This window comes from Lacerta agilis, chromosome 13, assembly GCF_009819535.1.
Source record: "Lacerta agilis isolate rLacAgi1 chromosome 13, rLacAgi1.pri, whole genome shotgun sequence".
Lineage (NCBI taxonomy): Eukaryota > Metazoa > Chordata > Lepidosauria > Squamata > Lacertidae > Lacerta > Lacerta agilis.
The window spans coordinates 4,229,723-4,251,927 of NC_046324.1; the positions used below are offsets into that span (position 1 = coordinate 4,229,723).

A 22,205-nucleotide genomic window follows, 5' to 3' on the forward strand; every position below is an offset into this window, starting at 1 on the left:
GGCCTGACACCATTTTTTGACTCCCAGCTGACCAAGTGTTTTCTCTGCCAGGAGGGAGGAGGTGAGCAGCCCTCTGCCTGAGTGCCAGATGATGGGCCATAGCCCTACCAGCCAGGGCAGGAAACCCTTTGTTTTGCAGAAATGTGTGTCTGGGAGGGGTCAAGGTGTTAGAATTCTTAGGTTACCTCTGTGACGAACCCCACCCCTCAATTACTAAAATTGTGTCCAAAAGGGTACATGGGTGGAACCAACCCTCCCTCCAACTCAGTTTGCCCCAAAACAAACCCCTCTGACTTCAAGGACTTATTAGTAATGACAGCCTAATTCCATCTTTCGTGGCCTGGTATCCTCACTACTCTGGGTTACTTAAATGAACAACCTCTTGCCTACAGTAAAGGGCCTCACTCAGCTCGGATCCCCACTGTATCGATTTGCCTCACCACTCTGGCAACCTCGTGGCACTCTAGGTTTTCACCATCTAACACTTTTCTGTGTGACTCTAGGACACAAACTATCACCTCCCTTTCCTCAGGTAAGTTTTGCCCTTTCTTGAGTCCACACCTCTGTGAGATTTGATACCCTGCCGGACCAATAATGATGATTCCTCCTTGGCATCAAACAGAACTGAACTTTATTTTCTTGAGAACATAGTTGATGTAAAGATTCATGCATTCACAATCTTAGTTGTAGTAATACAGAAACATCTTTCAATCTATAGTTTCATGTTAAACTAATCCTAACCTAAACCACCACTATCCTGGCCCCACACCCTTCTTCTTCCCTGTCTCCAGGGGCGGTGGGGGCGGGCCGCCCCTCGACGGGTGTGTGCGGTGCTGGTGCTCCCGGGGTGACGGAGGGAGCGACGGCGCGTGGGGTGACAAGCGGCGCCCCCTCCCACCACTCCCACGCGCCGCCGCTCCCTCCGTCACCCCGGGAGCAGCAGCGCTGCACGAACGAGGCTCCGGAAGTGGCGGCCCGGCATCCCCGGGGGCGGGGCGTCGCCGCGTGTGCGTGCGTCATGACGCACACGCAGCGATGCCCCGCCCCCGGGGATGCTGGGCCATCGCCGCGCGTGCGTGCGTCATGACACACGCACGCGCCGCGATGCCCCGCCCCCCAGGGGTGCCTCTTGGCTTCCCGCCCCGGGCAGCCAAGGGGCTACGAACGCCCCTGCCTGTCTCCACACACACCCTCCCTCTTCTCCCATGTCAAAACAGCTGTTCCCTCCTTTTAAAGGGGGAGGGACCATCCCCAAAGGATGAGCTGTCAGTTAAGTTGAAGGTGGATTAACTCCTTCTGAGCCGGGAGGTGATAACTCCTCCACCCTAGGGCCAATCCGTCACAACCTCCTCTGACCATCCCAATTTGTGATGTAAATCTGATGTGTGTATAATGTATGGAGGGGTGGTCTTGAGCTGGAGGGGGGCAATTTCAAAAGTCTATATAGGAGCTTGTTCGAGGTCTTTTGCCTACAAAACACCCTGTTGCAACTGCGATAATAAAGACTTTGCTTCTCAATCTTCTCTGGTTGGCCTCTGTTATATTCTCCTACTGATGGAGAACCTAAAAGGGCTCTTGTATACCCCATAAGGGAATAAGGGCAGATTTTTCTTATATCAGCATTTTCCAGACTTCCAATACCTGAGGCAGACTGTTTAGCTGAGGAGAAACTGGAGGTACATTCACTCTTAAACATACACACTGAAAGGTTTAGTGTTCGTAAGAGAGTCACCCACTCATTGTGTTTCTGTCAGCTGCTGTTCTGGGCATGACTCCTGGTGTGAAAGGGATTTGCAGAGAGGAAGCATGGGTTAATTCTCAGGGTGGTTCAATTATATGGCATCTCTGCCTCATGAGTAGTTGCAATATTTAAGTATACCTGATGCAGACAGAGCAGTGTCATCTGTCCTAGTGTAGGCAAGGCCAGAGTGCTGGATCATGCAGAGACTTAGGAAACAAATGTCTTTGTAGGAAGGTACCTGGGCTTGCACAAGCCTTTTAGTTATTCTTTATCCTAATGGCATATCAGCACTACAGCCATGGCACACAATTTACGAGTTAGCGACCAAAGCTTTCTCACACAAGTGGGGATGGGAAATGCAAAATAACTGTAGCTGCTGCCTGGCTAAACTCTGAAACCTCCTGTATCATGCTGTTCAGTGTGTAACACTTTATTTCATGCTTCATGCAACTTCTGCAGCAGGAAGCAGTCGGTCACCAGACCTGTGCTGTTGATGGGTGCAGCAGCTCACCACTTCCTGTTGCTGAAGTGAGGAAACAAAAGAAACGTCAGCGGGTGGCTCATTCTAGCCACTCATTAAAAGCTGCAAGTAGTTCTAAGACTTTCCATTGTTCCCATAAAGAGAGAGAGTGTGTGTGTAAAAAACAACAACAACAACCCATGAACCCTGTGTACATTTCTCAAATTTGAACAGGAATTTAGTTAGTGATTGCAACTGCTATGTTATGGCGCACACTACATTTAGATTAAGAGAATTTAGAGGTTGCTTATAATCTATGCACACCAGATGTAGGCTTAAACATAAGCTTATAGGCACCAGTCCTTTCTATGGGATGGAATCCATTCTGTGTGCAGGAGAAATATGTTTTAAGTAGATAGTTCTTATCTCCAGGTTAAAAATTCTCAAATTTGCTATAAACAAGACAACAAGAACCCACTGACAGCATATGAATCAATATGGCTAACTTGACACAACAACTCACTCACCCCCACCCATGCAAACAAAACTCATTCACAAAACTGTAGGCAACCACCCATGCCCTGGGCCCCCCAACCTCTCTCAACACCAATGAAAACTAATAAATGAATAGAAAGAGAACCTACTGACATGAAACTGACACAAAAACCTTGCACATTTACCAGGAGTAGGCAGCCTAAGGCCCGGGGGCCAGATGAGGCCCAATCGCCTTCTCAATCCGGCCCGCAGACGGTCCAGGAATCAGCGTGTTTTTACATGAGTAGAATGTGTGCTTTTATTTAAAATGCATCTCTGGGTTATATGTGGGGCATAAGAATTCGTTCATTTCCCCCCCTCCAAAATATAGTCTGGTCCACCACATGGTCTGAGGGACGCTGGGCTGGCCCACGGCCGAAAAAGGTTGCTGACCCCTGACATATACTATGTAAAAGAGTGAAAGTTTACTACCTCCTTCTCCCCCCCACCACCTTGCGCTCTCTCCCCAACTATCTTCTCCCCCAAACTTTTACTGCATCAAAGTCTCACATCAAATATAACTGATCTGTAGAAAGGACTTTACAATCTGAAAATAAAGACAATGTATGTAATTTTGCAACCTCAGAAAATGTTTGATAAAAACAATTTAAAAATTGCTTTAAAATTGGGGTGGGAAAGTAAGGACAGCCATCCAGTAGCTCTCAATGCTATGTCTAATATATTGGTTGTCAACAGCAAGTGGACTGCCAAGCCAAGTCTCAGTTTTTCTAAATTAATTATCTTTAAACTCACACGTGTTGCCATTTTGTGCTGATTACTGTGATTGCAATGGTCACTGCTTTAAGTATGTTTATGAAAGGCAGGATATAAGACTTTACATATCAGTCAAGAGTTGTGGGAGGAAGAGCACACAGGAAAAGGTGGAACTTAGCAACAAAAGTGAGCTGTTTTGAGTGAAATGCCATCTTTAGTAGCAGAAGCCATGTCAAGACTCTTGTCCGGTGTTAACTCTTCAGTTATATTTTTTGAAGTTAACTGCTCATTTTAGATCTTTCTGGAGTAGTCCAGGGCTCAGAAATTTATTGCATTGCAACAGAATGAATACCGTGTTAGCTTCAGTCACAGTACAGAAAATGTCTATAGCTTATTCCATTTTCATTCTGCTATACTAAACATTTTATCTCTAACACTGTTCAGTATGATTAAATGCAAGCTCTTCATGCTCTTGACATAAATTTGTACAATGGATTTTAACACTGGGAATTCTTTGGAACTGTTTGTTGAGAAGCATTGATCACTTTATTTGGGGGGGGGGGGAGCCAGGTAGGCAGAGAATAGTCTCCATGGATGGATTTGGGATAGGTTTAACTGGAGGTCGTTAGCCACTTCATGATGTGTAAAATGACTGCCTTTTGGATTCTGCATGGCTAGAAAGCAAGACTGCTTAGACTTACACATGCAGCTTTAGGAAGCAGCCAGATCTGTTTCAGAGCCACTCTGTGTCTTTCCAATTCTACTCATTATTCAGAACCAAATTAAACCTGTTAAAAACAAAGTTTTGTTCTCCCTCCCATTCACTGTAATGGATATTTTAAAAAGAGCAATATAATTACCAGTTTCACAGAAGTGGATTAAATTTTGAGGAACCCATCCAGAGTGAATTAAGCCTGTCAAGTTGTAGGCACCCTTTACCTTTTTAAAAAAAAAATGAATTTTTTTTTTTGCCAGATTTGGATGTCATTTGCAGGTATAGTCACCCCTTCTCAGGGGATGAAACCTGTTAAATTTCAGAATGATATCTGCAACAGACAGGCTTTACTCTTTAGAAGTGGGTAGAGTAGGAACCATAGGGTGGGGTGGGGGAGTCTATGGCTCTCCAGGAAAATCTGGGGCAGAGAAAATATCACAATCCCCAGCAAGGAACCTGTTAACAACAAGAGTCATTGGTGAGAGTGAACTTCTGTCTACCACCAAAGACTTTTGGGTTACAGCTGCTTCTGCACAGAAGAGGCAGGAAAGTCTCCCGTTGTGAAAGTGAAGCTCCACTCACACTTCTCGGGACCCCAGCAAGTGTGAGACTGGAAGTCCTCTTTCATATAAAGTAACACTGAGAATTCTAAACTTCAGTATTTGCAGAGTTCTCTCTGCCTACCACGATGATAGACAATATCTAATTTGAGAGCAAAGCAGCAGAAACCTGCAGAATCCTAATTAACACAAATCTATCTTTCCCTCAGGAATTGATTTTAAAATCAGAACAATAGAACTAGATGGGAAGAAAATCAAACTACAGATATGGTAAGTTTTTTAAAAATGCAACTTGCCTCTGGAGCTAGAGACTTCAGATCATGTTTGTAAATTTCACACTCCTAGTAAAATCATAGTGCCTTGAATGTGACAACCAGAGGCTGTAACATCTGGGTACTCCCAGTGATGACAGACAAACTTAGTTCCCTCCCAAGATTGTTAAAGAAGCATCCTGTATGTACTCAGCAAACAAGCATGAGAGGATCTCCTCACACATTATAAAATCAGCTCCAATCGTCCACCTTCCTAGCAAGAGAATGTACAGGTAGAAGCTGAGATCACTGCACTTGGAATGGAAAGATTGCACTAATAAAACTACCATTTAATTAAATGCATACAGTTGGGGGAGATGGTGCACATGGATGAAAACCAAACTGTACATGTAAGGGCTTACTTGGCAGTAACTTCTATTAAAAGTAAGGCTTGCTTCCAAATGTGTCAGGGATTTAGCTATAAAACTGCTGTCTAGATCAGCCTTCAGCCTAGTTTTTTGCAGGTTGTACTGGCTGGGGCTGATGGAGGTTGTAGTTTGAAGGGGTTGGGAAAGGCTAATCTAGAACCTTCTTGCTTATAAATACAGCTTTGCATAACTTGTACTTTGAATGCAAATGTATTGAGAATGAGGCTGTAACATTTTGCTTAATTGTGCTTGTCCAACGTAGAATGTAGTTGCAAGGCACTTGTAGAATTGTCTCATTTATGTTTAAATTGAAAGGTTCTCATTAAGGGCATTAGTATTGGATGGGGGTGGGGTGTGAGCACTGAATTCCTCTCCAATCCCCCCCCCCAATTTCTTACATCTGTTTTGGTTTACAGGGATACTGCTGGTCAGGAAAGATTCCGCACCATTACAACTGCATACTACAGAGGAGCCATGGTCAGTGCTCTTTTTCATGCATAGTTTTTCAACTGTTCTAAAAAGATACCAGCATCTCACTTTTGATTATCAAGTATACACTGTTGAAGATAAATATTTGGCCTTGCTTTACAGAAGAGCTGTTTCATGTATCTGTCTTCTAAAATCCTGTTTCCAAACATCATGATGGAAGTACCGTATTTTTCGCTCCATAGGGTGCATCGGAACCTAGGGCACACCTCATTTTTAGAGGAGGAAACAAGAAGAAAAATATTTTTCTGGTTTTCCTCCTCTAAAAGCCCTGTGTTTTTGAGGATCAGCTAAAAGTTTTGCAGCTTTTTTTTGCAAAGGGGGAAAAGCAAAGCTCCTTTTGCAAAGGGGGAAAAGCAAAGAGGAAAACCCCCGTTTTTATGGGGTTCAACTCACATTTCTGAAAAATCTTAAGGAAAGGGAGCCGTTTCTACTGTTTCCAGACAGATAATCTAATCAGCCAGTCACATGTCGCTGGGGAAACAAACAACCTCCCCCTGCAGCACATTCAACAATGGAGGCCTGGGCAAGAGGGCAGGGCTGAAAGGGAGCAGGGACTCTTATCTCTCTCCCGATCTCTTGCTGATCAGCTGCTGAGCGGGGTCCTTTCAACACCCCCTTTCCTCTTTGTAAAATAAAAAGCACAATCTGCTTTTGGCCCCTGGGCAATTCAGCTCCAGGGACCACCATTCGCTCCATAAGACGCTTCCCCTTACTTTTCAGGAGGGAAAAAGTGCGTCTTATGGAGCGAAAAATGCAGTAGTTTTTCACAGAAGATCTTGTATTTTGGTCCAGAGCTCTCCAAACTTTTCATGTTGGTGAAACACCTTTTAGACATGCATCATTTTTGTGACACAGTATTTCAGTTTTATCTAGCAAACTAACCCCTTTCCAGCCCCGGAAGGAGCACAGGGAGCATTCATGCAACACATTGCAGCCAACATACTAACATGTCACGACACAGTTTGGAAAGCTGTGTTTTAATCCAACACCCATCCAGTGTTAAAAATTCAGATATACAAGCTAATTGCCAAATGACACGTTAAACCTAGGCTATAGCTGCCACAACAGAATGTATAGGCACTATGGGGGGTAATAAAATTATTATTATTGTTATTATTATCATTATTGTCATCATTTCTATACCACTTTACATTTTAAACAAAAGATCTCAAAAGCAGTTTACAACACAATAAAACATCAAATAAAACAAACCAGAATAAAACAAATTGAAGCTTCAAGAAAAATATTTTAGATCCTTCTCAAAGTGACATTTTCTTTGCCCCATATTTATTTACCTACTTAATTTTTATAGCTGCCCCATAGCAGAAGTATTCTAGGAAGCCAGTGTGGTGTAGTGGTTAGAGTGTCATACTAGGACCTGGAAGATCAAGCTTCAAATCCTTAGTCATGAAGCTCACTGGGTGACCTTGGGCCAGTCACAGCCTCTTAACCTACCTCACAGGGTTGTTGTAGGGATTAACTGAGGAGGGGATGAATCATGTGCTCCTTGGAGGAAAAGGTGGGATATAGGTGCAGTAAATAAACTCTTCTGCTTATCTGCTTAAGAAAGCTGGAGGGGTCAGCCAGATGGAGATGTCACTCGCCAGCCTGGCACCCAGAGATCTCCATGTTGTCACAATTGGACCCATGCCAGTCACAAAATGCGCCTGGCATCTGAGGAATTTCTAACACTGCTCACATCATTGCTGTTGGCTTCAGAATACAATTGGGAATTGTTTCCTGGTTGTAGGCTTTTATGTTAGTATATGGTTGACCACTGTGAGAACAGGATGCTGAACTTGATGGTCCTTTGGCTTGAATTCAGCAGCCAAGCACTTACGTTCTTACTCTGTTGTTGTTTTTTGTAGGGTATTATGCTGGTTTATGATATCACAAATGAGAAGTCCTTCGACAACATTAAAAACTGGATAAGAAACATAGAAGAGGTATGTGTCTACAAGGGAACAACCAGCTTTTGAGTGCTAGCTTCATGAAATTTCACCAACATCATCTCTTAAATTGCACAGTGATCTGGACAGCTGCTGCCATGTCAGTGAGAAGTGGGGGGCAAAGTGACTTTGATTCACTGGTAGGATTCAAGTGAAATGTTTTTACAGGATATCAGGTAAATCCACACACAAAAAGTGGTGGAAGGAAGGATAAATTGATTCTGACTGCTTTCTTTGGGCAGTATTAGATGCGGGTATCCCCTGCACCCCAATGGGATAGAGATGAAACAAGAACTTGGTAATAAAAATGTAAGGGGACTACCATGGTGTATATTGATGGTCTATCTACTCTTGAGCATACATGGTTGGATAATATTCTAATTTTTATCTTTGAATAATGGCACTTAGAGATCCCTTTCTAGTTGTTGAGCATTTTGTTAAGCTCTGGGCTAAATTTTACAGTATTTATTTTCTCACATAGCTGAAGCTTTTTTACCACTTGGTGCTGATTTAACCACCAGCATGAGGCCCTGCATTTTGACACAGTCCTTGTTCTGTAAAATGAAACAATGAAAGTTTAAAGGACAAGAGTTAAAGGAAGAAGTGGTGTCTCAAGAGATGAATTAATCAGACAGTTCTTCATGAGCAAAAGATGGCTAGCTTTATCCTGATATAATTAAAAATGTGTGAATTTGTGCTTTGTGTTGCCTCTGAATAGCTTAGTTCTTGTTATGTATCTGGCATATCAAGATTTTGTGACTTGGCTGTTCTTGCTGTTTCTCCCTCTGTTCAGCATGCATCTTCAGATGTAGAAAGAATGATCCTGGGTAATAAATGTGATATGAATGAGAAAAGACAAGTTTCAAAAGAAAAAGGAGAAAAGGTAAATCTAGTTTGATCAGAACTCTCTGGATATTTTTTCGCCTTCCTGATGCCCTTTTATTTCTTGCACCCATTTTCATTTTGAGGCAATGAGTGATACAGAAGCAAAGTTTTCTCAATACTTTGATTTGGGGATGGTCTCTGAGCAAGCAGGTGACGCTGTGGTCTAAACCACTGAGCCTCTTGTGCTTGCCGATTGGAAGGTTGACGGTTTGAATCCATGAGACGGGGTGAGCTTCTGTTGCTCTGTCCCAGCTTCTGCCAACCTAGCAGTTCAAAAGCATACCAATGCAAGTACAGTGGTGCCCCGCTAGACGAAAATAATTCGTTCTGCGAAAATTTTCGTCTAGCGGGTTTTTCGTCTTGCGGAGCGGCAATGACAGCCGCGCTCCGCAAAACGAAAAAAAAGACGAAAATTTTTCGTCTTGCGAGGCAGCCCCATAGACTTTTTTGTCTAGCGGGGCAGCCTTCCGCTAGACGAATGCCTTCGTCTAGCGAGTTTTTCGTCTAGCGAGGCATTCGTCTAGCGGGGCACCACTGTAGATAAATAGGTACTGTTTTGGCAGGAAGGTAAAAGGCATTTCCATGTGCTCTGGCACTCGTCACAGTGTCCCATTGCACCAGAAGCAGTTTAGTCATGCTGGCTGGAAAGCTGTCTGTGGACAAATGCTGGCTCCCTTGGCCTGAAAAGTGAGATGAGTGCCTCAACCCATAGTCGCCTTTGACTGAACTTAACCGTCCAGGGGTCCTTTACCTTTCTTTTTTCTTTTTTACCCTTGAGACAGCAGTTTTCCTTGAGCATCTCAGAATCAACCTTACCGAGATGAAATATTCATAATAGGACTGTAGGTCATAATATGCTAACCATCAAGTTCATCAAGTAGACGAGTTTAAATCACAAGAGTTTAAATACCCAAGACTAAAGACCCAGCAACACAGATAACAAGCAAAAGATTCAGGACATGAGACCCTTCAAAGCCCCACGACCATGCAGGCTGGACAGCCATTAACTTTAATTCTTATTTTGTGAATAGAAAACAGTTTTAAAAGGTGCCAGTTGAAATCAATTGTATATTCTCGTTTCTATTGTGGTTGTATCCGGGTCACAACCCATATGTCTTGAACCAGTTTTGAATCTGTTTAGTTTTAGCATTAAAACTCAAAATGTTGAGGTTCGCCTAATGCAGGCTTGAAAACTAACTTCAAGGACTCATTAAAGTAGACTTCAAAACCAATGCAAGCCTTTAGCATTCAGTTCAGATCTTGATCTGAATTGAAAGGAATGCCCCATCTCTGCCATTTGGTTCTGTGGGAAAGGGTGGAAACAGACATTTCCTGTGGTGTGTAACTTGGGGAGGGTAACTTGGCACCCCAGCCCCAATTCTGCCCATTCCATCCCTCTCCCATTGGAGCTAATGGAGTAAAGCTGTGATGGAAAGGGGCAGGGAGGGAACATTTTACAAACCAGTTCAATGGGAGGAAGCTGCTCTGTTAGATTGCTGGGGTGGAAGGAATAGGGGTGGAATTCTGCAGATGATGGGCAAGAGAAGACAGTTTTCCAGTATCTCAGATTGCCTCAGTTACTCAGGTTTTTCCGGTTACTCAGGTAATTTCCAGTTTTAATTCTAGAGCCTCACTCATTTCTAAGAACCCTTAACTGGTTAAAAACACCATTTGGTGTTGCTTGTCATGCTGGGTAGTATGCTAGCATCTTGGCATATTTTAGCTTTTCAAAATCAATGAAAATGAAAAATAAAATCCAGCAGGTAACAAGTAAATGCAGAGGCTGCATCCCAGAGGGACACATGGTGCCTTCTATGTGCCCACGGGATGCTTCAGTCCATTCCAGCACTGGTGCCCAAATGATATTCCAAGAAGTGAGGCCACCTAAAGGGAAAATGAGCCTGTTTGTGCATCAGCTACATGGACCTTTTGCACATTGGCCCCTTTGGATTCCAGTGGAAGAATGTCAGCTTGGAGGTGATAGAGATAGCATTGACTTAGCCATACATTCTGCTTCCTGCTTTTTATCATGCTGTTGCGTAATTAGAAGCATGTTGAAAATTCACTTTTTAAAACACTAATGAGTTCTTATTAACACCTTTGCAGTTAGCAATTGATTATGGAATCAAATTTCTGGAGACAAGTGCAAAATCGAGCATAAATGTGGAAGAGGTAAGAGTAGCTAACAACCTGGTGAACACCTGGTGGTTAAAATATTTTCTGATGTTGTGTTATAGATGCATTAAACAAAGTCCTATACTTACACAGATGCTCTTGTGTGGTCTTCTGGGGTGGGGTTCAAATCTTTGTTTGCCTTGCTAGCCAGGGATTATTCGTATGGCCACTAACACCTTGCTGAGTAATGTGGGGAAGCAGCATGAGTCCTTTGTACCTCTTTTGCAGTGCTTCCATGGGCATAGGGAAAAGTGGGGATCGGTTATGTGATAAAGCACATGCTTTGCTGCATGCAGGTGGGCCCAGGTTCAATCCCAGGCATTTCCAGCGAAAAAGATCAGGTAGCAGGTGATCAGAGTGACCCTTTCAGACCCAGAGAAGACCTGTTTGAGCCAAGAACATAGTATTAAGTGGGAGTGCTCTGGGGAGCCCATAAAAGAGTGCTTTTACTTTGAGGCATGTTGAGGTCGCAAAGATCCCTTTTAGAAGCCAGTTCCTGTAAGACCAAAAGTTTAATGGGACAAAGATTTTTCAACTCCAATAAAGGAATTATTGTACTTTTCATTTATTTAAAAAGCGCTCTGCACTCTTAAATGTGTAAGATGTGATGATTCATTTGCAGGGGTGTTTCTGATTACTCTCCCTTTTTCCTTGGTTCTAGGCTTTCTTCACCCTTGCACGGGATATCATGACAAAACTCAACAAAAAAATGGTTGGTTTCTCTCATTATTTGTATCTCAAAATTAGTATATTTTCTACCAAATTCTGAGATTCAGAGTGGTGTTCAGCTATGTTTTACTGTGAGTCGACCCATTCAAATTAATGAACATGGCTAAGTAAGGCTTATTAATTTCAGTTGGTCTGGTTTGAGTAAAAAAAAAAAAAACTTAAGTTGAATACCATCTCCACAGTTTTGCCAGGCAATATTAGCCAGCAAAATTGTTGTACTTTCAAACATACCTCTCTTCTCCAAAGAGGTGGGAACTTGTCTGTGATACGCTGAGCTTGGGAGGTGCTGGGGGCACCTGTGAACCTGAACTCAGCAGTGACAAGCTCCCATCTTCCTCAGTCTGGAGCTGAGATAGAGACTTGTCCTTGTTGGGCTCATCTTCACTCTGCCAGATGCTTCCTTTCATCGTGAATCCTTGACTTTGTACAGAAAGGAACTCCTTGATCAGTCTAATGCTTTTTGTTTCATTTGGAACTGGAAACAACATTATAGCATAGAACAAACTCAAAACAAAGGACGTTCTTACCATTGTTTTGTGCACATTTTGAACAAATTATGTAGTGTGCCATTGTTGCACATGGCAGTGGGAATATGAAGATTACATTCCTTTCCATATGCTCAAAAGGAACATTCTGCACAGTTTCTTCTCAAGGTTTGCAGTTAGGAGGCCCCTAGCCAAACATTTGTAAAGCTTGGAACTGGCCTGCAATGGTACTGGAGCTTATCTGGTGACATCCCACAGGTATTTTGTTTAACCTTTTGGCTTTCCACTTCCAAATGGCTGCAGCTTGTCTTCCTTAGAGGACTCTCTTAAGTGCCAGTGAGTTTGCATTTGGGTCTTTAAGATGCAAGTCAGGCACCACAATCTGAAGGAGCCCCGATTCCTGCCTCCACCCCCACAGTGTAAATGATGTGCTACACCATTTGCCCTTTTAATGGGAACTTGTGCACACATCTTCATGATGCCTTTCCATTAAGCATTGGACTCAGAGACAGCCTTGCCATTAAGACATTAGATCTTAGGTGCATTAGAGGTGGCAAAATAGAGCATGCAGGTCTGAACCCTCGCGCCATCCTCCAGGAAATGCTCCTGCACAAGCCTTGCTGAAACACGTGGGAAGTGTCCAAGAAAACAGAAGTATGTAGTTCCCATTTCTTTGGAAAAGGTCTGCTCAGGAGAGTTTCCTGCCGCATTGTGCTCTGTTAAAATCAGATGCAGTGCTCTTTGAATTTTGCATTAGAGATTCCCCCACCTGCTTCACTTGTCTTGTACTGCTAAGGGATGCAATTTTGTTCCTGTTTGTTTTCAAAACCACCCAATAAGCTAGATTCCCTCCTACAGGGGAAAGAGGCCCCATTTGTCCTGCTCAGGCATTGCTCCATTTGGGATAAGGTTTTCTCCCTTGGCATGGAACTGCCTTTGCCACCTGTGCTACCTTGATTGTACTGACAGCTAAAGACCCACTTGCTTATCTGTCCTTTGGGGAAACTTGAACATGTCTGATGAGTCATTATTCCTAGTTTGCTGCACTGTGAATTCCGAATTAATTTGTATGATGTTTTTAAGGCCCCCACCCTTTTTGTATTTTTTGGCTTGTCTGTCTTCCACCCTAATCTGCAAAGGGAGGAAGGCCAGGATTTAAATGTAGTGACACAAAGAAAGCAAGGCTGCCCATGTACAGGAGGCATAATCAAGCTGAACCTTCTCTTTCATGAACTTTAGGAATAGAATTTGCACATGAATCTGCTGCTGCTCTTTTGCAAAGCTCCTTTTCACTACAGTGAGGCAGGTGTATTCATTCTTCCATGATTTCCCAAATGCCCGCTAGCTGAATCAAAATTGTGGAGTCTTACACCTGAAGAGGTCCTGAGCACCCACACAAACCCTTGTGTCTGCATGAGTTTCTGTTCCGGGCATAACTTCAGCAAGCACAGAACAGTGACTCATGCAGGGCTGCAACGGGCATCCACCTCTGAGGGCAGGTAACTACTGCAACTCTGTAAGTTGTGATTAAATACTCCGGATAGGGCAGAATTACACAGCCTAAGCAAAGGAGGAGGCATTATTAGAGCAGTGAGGTGTATAGAGCAGGGCATTCCAGTGCATGGCCCTCAATACCTCTTTTGGCGACCCTCACCAACATTTGATGCCTCTTTCACACACACACCGCTGCCCTTGTGCTGCCTTCTCAAAGCTGGGTAAAAGAGAAGCTGGGCTTTGGGAAGGAGGCATATGGGCTCTAGGACTCTGACAGAGCCTAGCTCCTCGCTTAGCTGGCTTTGGGGAGGGAGCGTGAGAGCTGGGGAGGGAGCGTCAAATTTTCCAAAGTGCACTTCTGTGCCCTGTGTGGGCAACTGCTTGACCTCTTGTTTTGAGTACACAGTCGTACAATGTACAATTTATGTACTAGTTTTTCATTGGATTTGAGTTTTGTTTGGAGGGGAGGCAAAAAATTCCAAAGGATTTGTTCATTCTACGACAATAATACATCTTATTTCTTCTTCTTCTTATGTCTCTCCTTAGAATGACAACAGTTCAGCGGGTGCAGGTGGACCAGTGAAAATAATGGAAAACAGATCAAAGAAGAGCAGCTTCTTTCGATGCACACTGCTTTGATGAACTCCTAATAATAGACTGCAGCATACCTAGAGAGAGAGAAAACCCTTTTCCTGCTTCTCTGAAAGCACAGGCTCACCTGGCCTCAGAGCTGTTACCACCAGGCTGCTGCTGAGAGCTCTGTTTGAATGTAGAGTGTGCTAAACCAAGAGAGAAAAGGATTTTGGTTCGCTCTGCTTCTCAGCAAGTCGGGCTCCCTCTTCTCAAACACGGAAGCTGTGAAGTTGAGAGACACATGTGCAGGAGCTAAATCTTCTTTATTACTTTGTTTCACTGCCTGCTTCAAAAGCTGCTCAGTTTTTCTTTGCACACTCATATTTGCCCTCTGTTGCCTGCTAGAGCACAGTCTTAACACTTGTCTTTGCACAGCTAGCTTTCTTTCTTTTCGTTCTAGTAAGCATTCCCTAGCATTTCCCCCCCAGCTGTAGTATTCCCCCCCCCCCAGCATTCCCTAGCATTTCTCCCCCAGCTGTAGATTGGGTCCCACACTGAATACAGAGGGCATGGCCGTAGATGCAGCACCCATGCTCAGAGGGTCGCCATAGAGCCAATAGAATTCTGCCTACAATTATTCATGGGCATCATAAGAGGAGAGGCCCTTAGAGCTCTGTGTGCTTCCTATATCCCCAGCCAGTTGCCCTCCTCAACTCAGTGTAATTTACTTGTGCTCTGTCAAGGCAAAAGGGAGGGCTAGATGGCATGTAGGGCTAGATGACTTCCCACCAACACTGTGGCTCCTCATACTGCCTTGTGTACTTAATAAGAAGGGGCAGGAGGGCTGAAAGCCCCACACCTGGTGGCCTGGAATATGGCCCTAGTATTTTTCTCAGGCATAGAAATATGTCTGCAACATAAATGTGGTTTTGTAGCCTGGTGCTGGAAAGCTTAACACCCCAGGCACTTAAAATTTCTATTTGGGCTTGCCACTCTTTTTTTGACAAATACACAGATCTGTTTATATGGAAATGAACTTTTTTTCCTGAATGTATGGTGTTGCATTTCTATGTACAGAAGGTGTACTGGAACCACTTACAGTATCTCTTACATCAGTCCAATTTCACTTCTATTTCATGCTGTATTCAGTTGAACTGCAAGGCGCTCAGTTCTCTGTTAAATGCAACTATTCCTGTATATAAAGGTTCCTGTTTCAGCCTGTTTAATAATAGAAAAAGCACACACAACATGTGTAACTATCCCCTCTAGCTTTCAGTCCCTTTTTCAAAAAGCATAGTCACTGTCCTCCTGATAATGACCTTCCATGAATCTTGAGGCAACTGGTGTTGGTTCAGACATTTAGAACAGATAAAAACTTAGCTGCCTTTCTCACTTAACTGAGACTCCCATACCAGCCTATTTCACCACTATTTAAATTATTTATAAAATGTTGAGTTACTTTAAATACAGGTGCTTTAGTTCTATTGATGTGCCAAACATGGACCTTTGTAAGTTAAAACTTATCTCAACACAACCTTGATGACACCACAGCTCCATGAGCTGCTGTTGTGAAACATGTCCCATTAGCTAGCCAAATAGGCACACAATGTTGCTTCGTTTTAGAGGGTCAAATGTCAATATAATTCTAAGCATATCTTGCGTCATTCAAGGTGAATAGGTTGCCCACTGGCACTCTGTAACAAAACATTGGTTTCTATGTTGGGCGGGTTAGAAAAAAACATTCCTGTGGAGTTGTGAATTTTTGCACACTCTTCTTGCCCCTCTGTTTATAATCCTAACAATATTGCTCCAATTACCTCTTGGATTGCAGCATCTGGGTTGATGCATGGAAAGAGGAGTGTATCCAGCAGGAATATTAAACAGCAAAACACAAATATGTCTTGATTGCTGTGGGTCCCATGCTTGGACTAAAGTGTTGTGGTTCTTGCTTTATAACACAAAGTGCTTTTTGGGGAGCAAGTGTGACTCCACCCACGATGAATGTCCATCTTTTTTCACATCTGACTTCTTTGTATTGTAATCTGTATCTCAGGGGGTTTGTCTGAAAGCCAAAACTGACAAGTTCTGTGGTTCCTTTTGGCAGATTTTCTTTGCTTGTGTTTCCTCTTTGTTGGCATCATACTTCACATCTTGGTTCTATGTGCAAACATTTAGTCTCTATGAACTTCCCTTTGAGAGAGCCTGTAACTAGTTGAATTTATATAAAGTGCTTCTTGAAGCAGCAGCAAATTGGGGTATCTACTCTGTTTTATTTTAAAAAAAATCTTGCTATTTTCTTACTTCTAGCTGTGCTAAAATGTACATAATTTGAGTAAGACCATAGGAAATTCACTTTAAGATTGGTGTAAGGATGCCACACACAGTTCACTTTCTCTCATTGTTAATATTGTTAATATTTAGCTTTATCCTGTCAAAATATTAGTGACAGAATAGTCTGTTCCCTGCTGACGTTCTGAAAATATTTGTTTCATACGGAAACAACTTTAGTCTTAAGGAAATGTTGGTATAGCCTATGCAGCAGTACTATGGCTGCACTTCAAACTTTTCATAATGGTTGATTTAGCCCATTTTTCTACAAATAATATGCCTTGTCAAACTGCATTTTACAGTGTAAATCAGCTGATTGTCCACTTCAGCTTATTTCCTTGAGTGCTGTAGGCAAACAGGCAAACTATGCTGGTATGGGACTGCCCTTGCCTTCATTGCTTGATGCAAACATTTCTTACCCCAGAACAAGTCTTGTGTTGGGTGTTAACCCTGCAAAAGACAACATTCTTCCATTTGGCTAATAGTTGGTTTAGATCCCCCAACTGTTGTCTTTTCCTCATGATGCAACACATTTGGCCTTGCTCTGCAGAACTCACCCATTTAAATGAAGGGTAATCCTTGATACGCTTTCCAGAGCAGAAAGCATACACACTCTTCCCATTCTTAATTTTTTGTCGTTTACTACTGACTTTCTAAAAAGAGAGTGCAATTTTTAAACATGCATCTGTGCTTAGCTAAACTTGTTGATCCATCAAAGCATTGTCTCTCCTCCAGTTGACATTTTATAGCTTAAATGCTTGGTTTTAAGTTTCATACATCTGGTTAGACTTGGATTCCTGTGTGGCATATGAAATATAATCTCTTTTTGAACTTGGTGTTCTCTCTGTACCATACTTGTAAAATACTTGCTAGCCTTTTTTTGAGAAGTGTTGTTTTTTAAAAAATAAATGGGGTATTTACCTGTCCCAAGTGCATTCCCACTTCTCACTTACTTGCAAATTCAATGAATAAAGTCCATTAATTCTGCTAGCCAAAATTGATGTTGTGTTAGACTTTTTTAAATTCTGTCATCAACTTGGTCTGTAACAACCTGAGAGGCTTGTGACAGTAGATTAATGTGCAAATGTGTTTGGTAATTATGGAAAGGCTTGATTTAGAGTGAGTGCAATATTTGTAAGGCTAAAGACTGAAGGGACTAACAGTAAGTCTGGTGTCACCATATTCTAGTCTTACGTCTTTCATTTTAAAATACATTTCAATACAGGGCTTCTTAGATAAGTTTCCCTAGCTTCTAGGGAAATTGTAGTGTGTTCCTATGGCCTTACAAATACATTTTTTCTGCCCAAATATCATGTTTCTCCCTTGAACTTACAATTTTAATGAGACATACCAAATTCTGAGAAATAAAGCATGATTCAGAAGAGCCTAATTTTTACATAATTAGTCTGCCTCGTGTGAAGCACATTTTATCAGTACTCCAAAAGCATAAGGTGGAAAAGCTCCAGCAGATAATGTGAACTTGTCATGTGGTTAACTTGTAAACTTAATCATTAACTGTGTATTGATACTGTGTTTAAAAAAAGAAAAGAAAGAAAGAAAGGGGGAAGGGTATTATTTCAAGTGAACTCTTTTATAACTGCGTCTCAAATAAAATTACGTAATTAAATGTTAAGTTTTTTATGAAATATACAGTGTGATCAAACAAGTTCTGTAGTGCATTATCATTTTGCGTGATGCATGCCATTGGGAGTAAAAAAAGGTAAGAGACAACTGTCTCCCAAAAATGAATAGATTGATTGAACACCCTTTGTTGAATAATTCAGGGCATATCTATGCTTAACCCTGATCGCACACCATTTTCAGAACTACACTCAGAAAAAGTAACACATATTAGATCTACATCCCTGTCCAAATGTTTAATGGCAATGCCCATCAACCCCTAACTCTTGGCTGGAGCTGATGGGAGTTGTCTTGCAGCATTTGGAGAGCCAGAGGTTCCCTATCCTTTGTTTACTGTGTCTCCAATAGCTTTTCCCCCTAGCCTTGTCAGAAGATGCCAAGAACTGAATCTGGGGCTGTCTATGTGCAAATCGTGTACTCTGCCTCTCAGCTACAGATTTCTCTCTTCACTCATCTGTGAATGAACTATTTCCTGCTTCAATTTATCCCAATGTGAAAATCTGTAAAAGGTGACTGACACAAACATGGTCTCCATCTATATTGCATTAATATCAGGATTCTGCTAGTACAGTCACTGCTGGTTTGAAATACAGCGCAATATTGTTACTTTTGGTGAACAAAAGGATAACCTTTTGCAAATTCCATTCAGGGTAACTGATATACAAAGCTGCTCGGAGCATGCAGCCCAGCTGAATCCTCAGATAAGTGGCTAAAGTTGGAAAGGAGTGGAAAGGAAAACTGGCAGACATTTCCATGCTTGCTGAAAGACTTCTGTACTAGGATAGCTAGTACTTGATTGCAGCCTAGCAATATATTTTGTTTTGCTTTCACTTCCCTGCTCTTTCTGTTACGTTTATTTGGAGGCATTCCCATTTTATCTTGGCAATAATCTTGTTTGGGTTGAGTGTGAGAGTGACCTAAACAGCTTCATGGCTCCAGTTACAGGTAGGTAGCCGTGTTGGTCTGCCATAGTCAAAAATTTAAAAAAAAAAATAAAAAAAAAAAAATCTTCCAGTAGCACCTTAGAGACCAGCTAAGTTTGTTCTTGGTATGAGCTTTTGTGTGCATGCACACTTCTTCAGATACACTGAAACAGAAGTCACCAGACCCTTAAATATAGTGAGGGAGTGGGGAGGGGTATTACTCAGAAGGGTGGTGGGAATGGGTGATTGGCTGATAGGTGTGGAAACCTGTTGACGACTGTTAACGACTACAATTGGTCTTACAGGAAAAAGCAAGGGGTGAGATGGCTAAACATAGCTTTGTCCTGTATAATGAGATAAGAATCCAATGTCTTTGTTCAGACCAGGTTTCTCCATGGTTTTAAGTTTGGTAATGAGTTGCAATTCAGCAACTTCTCTTTCCAGTCTATTTTTGAAATTCCTTTGTAGTAAGACAGCTTACTACAAAAGAAGACTGATCGCCGAAGAATGGATGCTTTTGAATTATGGTGCTGGAGTCCCATGGACTTCAAAAAGATCGAACTTATCCATCCTTAAAGAAATCAGCCCTGAGTACTCACTGGAAGGACAGATCCTGAAGTTGAAGCTCCAGTACTTTGGCCACCTCATGAGAAGAGAAGACTCCCTGGAAAAGACCCTGACGTTGGGAAAGATGGAGGGCACAAGGAGAAGGGGACGGCAGAGGATGAGATGGTTGGAGAGTGTTCTCGAAGCAACTGGCATGAGGATAGGGGTGCCTGGCGTGCTCTGGTCCATAGGGTCATGAAGAGTCTGACACAACTGAACAACAACAAAGACAGCTACTTTGAGATCTTGTATAGAATGTCCTGGGAGACTGAAGTGTTCTACTGGTTTCTCTGTCTTGTGATTCCTGATATCAGATTTATGTCCATTTATCCTTTGGTGTAGGGTTCATGGCTGAGTAGGGAGAATAATATTGTGTGTTGAGCTTAGAAGTAGAGAGAAGTGCCGGTATTTACACTGACTTCTAAGTGTAAGAGAAGCTGCTGTCTTTACTACTTAATCCCATGTGTTTGGTTCCCTTCTGTAACACAGCACCAAAGTATCCCCTTCCAGCTGGTGAAGGCTGCCTGCCAGAAGTCAGTGGTTTGAAAACCCTCTATTCCACAACAGTAGCTTATCTGATATTAATGTATTGCTAACCTAGTTTGGGCCTAATGAGTAGTGTTAAAAAGAAGTGGCAAAAGGCATGCTTGCATACAGTAGGAATATCCCTACTCTGGTAGGCTTCAAGACTTTTCTAACAGTATCGTGCTCAGTTTTTTTTAACCCTGCCAGAACATATGAAGCTGTGGGGAATGGTCATTAGGAGTTTGGGGCTGAGGTTTCATCAGTTTATGGCTGAAACCCTTTCACAGAGCAGGAAGGTTAAAGGTTCTGGACTTCAGTTGGTTTGACAGCTATGCCTGTTCCTGGATAGGAAGAATTTGGCTACTTCAGTCATGCATTGGTAACCTCGCAGGTAGACAGTGGCCACAGCACCCCATCCCATAATTATGTATTTACAGCACCCTGGACCTACCTGGCTGCACCATTCCAGCAGCACTTAATTAGCTGGGGGGGGGGGTCCCAGAGGGGAAGGAGGTCTGACATTATTGCAAGTATGACCCCGTAATAAAATTTATAAAATTATATCTGTTCAAGCATATATTCGAAAGGCATATTTTTATCAATGACAATAATATGAACCGACCCGGACCCCGTGATTATAATCTGAGGCCTTTCATGTACCTCCTCTATGAGAGGTCCAGAAGGTGGCAACCTGAGAACAGGGCCTTTTCTGCAGTGGCTTGCAAAATCTTTAGGCGCTCAGCAAAAATATTTCTCTTCAGCCAGGCAGTCGGCTGATTAACATTCTATGGCTCTTAAATGTGTTTGTGGGAGGGAGGTTACTGTCTTGTTTTTGTTGAAGAGTGGTAAACAACAACTACTACTAGGTACTACTACTACTACTACTATATAGCTGGGATAACTCAGTAGCATATGAGACTCTTAATCTCAGGGTTGTGGGTTCGAGCTCCACATTGGGGAAAAGATTCCTGCATTGCTGGGGTTGAACTAGATGATCCTTTACAATACTATTAAATAATTGAAATGGTTATGGTTACATGACACCTTTATTTTAAGCGGTCTCTGTTTCGTTGGATTAAAATTATTTTTTTTAAATATGCAGTTAGAACTATGTATACATCTCTGCAAGCCATTTCCCCTAATAGAATGCATTTTTGCATGTTGTTTTCACTAACATCTCCATTTCTATGCATACTTTCCCCTAGCAGATGCAATGTGGTTGGCTGGAGAACTGCATTGAAAATTAGGATAGGTGCAAATGTTGAAGGACAGATATGTTTCACATGTTTTGGAAAGTGTGGATTGGAGAGATTCTGCTTTAAATATGTGCTGGATCGAATTCCCCCTCTATCCTCTGTCAGTCGGCCAAGGTGAGGTGAAGCCTAAACCGATAAGCGGCAATTTTTGCCCTGCTCGTTGCAGAGTTTCCTTTAGTCAGCCTTTGTTAGAACCAGATTTTGTTAAAAGAATAAATAATATTCAGAAAAGCAAACTATTTAAGAAAATACTTCTGTACCACCACATATCAAAGCGGGGCCGTGTACAACAATAAAACAATATAAAACATAATTTGCAGAAGTTGATGGGCTGCACTTCTATCCCTCCTTTTCTCCAAGGGGGCCCAAGGTGGTGGACCTGGTTAGGCTGCTCCCTATTTTATCCTCTCAACAACCCTGCAAGGTGGATTAGGCTGAGGGACCGTGACTGGCCCAAGTTCACCCAGTGGGTTTCATGGCTGAACAGGGATTTGAGCCCTGGTCTCTCAGGTCCTAGTCCAACACTGAACCATAAATGTCTTTTAAGCCAGACATCTCCCATAGGTTACATTCAAATAATAAATGGATCAAAGAGGCCCATTTTCCTACAGACTTGTCAATGTGAAATTTTACATTCCTCCTATGAACTACCTGCAAATCTGCTGATTTGTCCATTTCTGCCATTCTGTTAAAATGGTTTGCAAGGTGGTTGAGGATAAAAAGCAACAACACTGTAAAACATTT

General features: G+C 42.4%; 1 protein-coding gene across 1 annotated transcript in view; it reads left to right on the plus strand.

The window, feature by feature from the left end:
- Positions 1-18,044, plus strand: part of RAB8B (RAB8B, member RAS oncogene family) — a 37,268-nt gene extending 19,224 nt beyond the window's left edge. The window contains exons 2-8 of the mRNA XM_033168044.1: positions 4,934-4,994; positions 5,820-5,880; positions 7,761-7,838; positions 8,635-8,724; positions 10,833-10,898; positions 11,563-11,613; positions 14,156-18,044. Coding sequence (XP_033023935.1) covers positions 4,934-4,994; positions 5,820-5,880; positions 7,761-7,838; positions 8,635-8,724; positions 10,833-10,898; positions 11,563-11,613; positions 14,156-14,248 — 500 coding nt within the window. The 3' untranslated portion in view covers positions 14,249-18,044. The remainder of the gene's footprint in view (positions 1-4,933; positions 4,995-5,819; positions 5,881-7,760; positions 7,839-8,634; positions 8,725-10,832; positions 10,899-11,562; positions 11,614-14,155) is intronic.
- Positions 18,045-22,205: the final 4,161 nt, after the last annotated feature.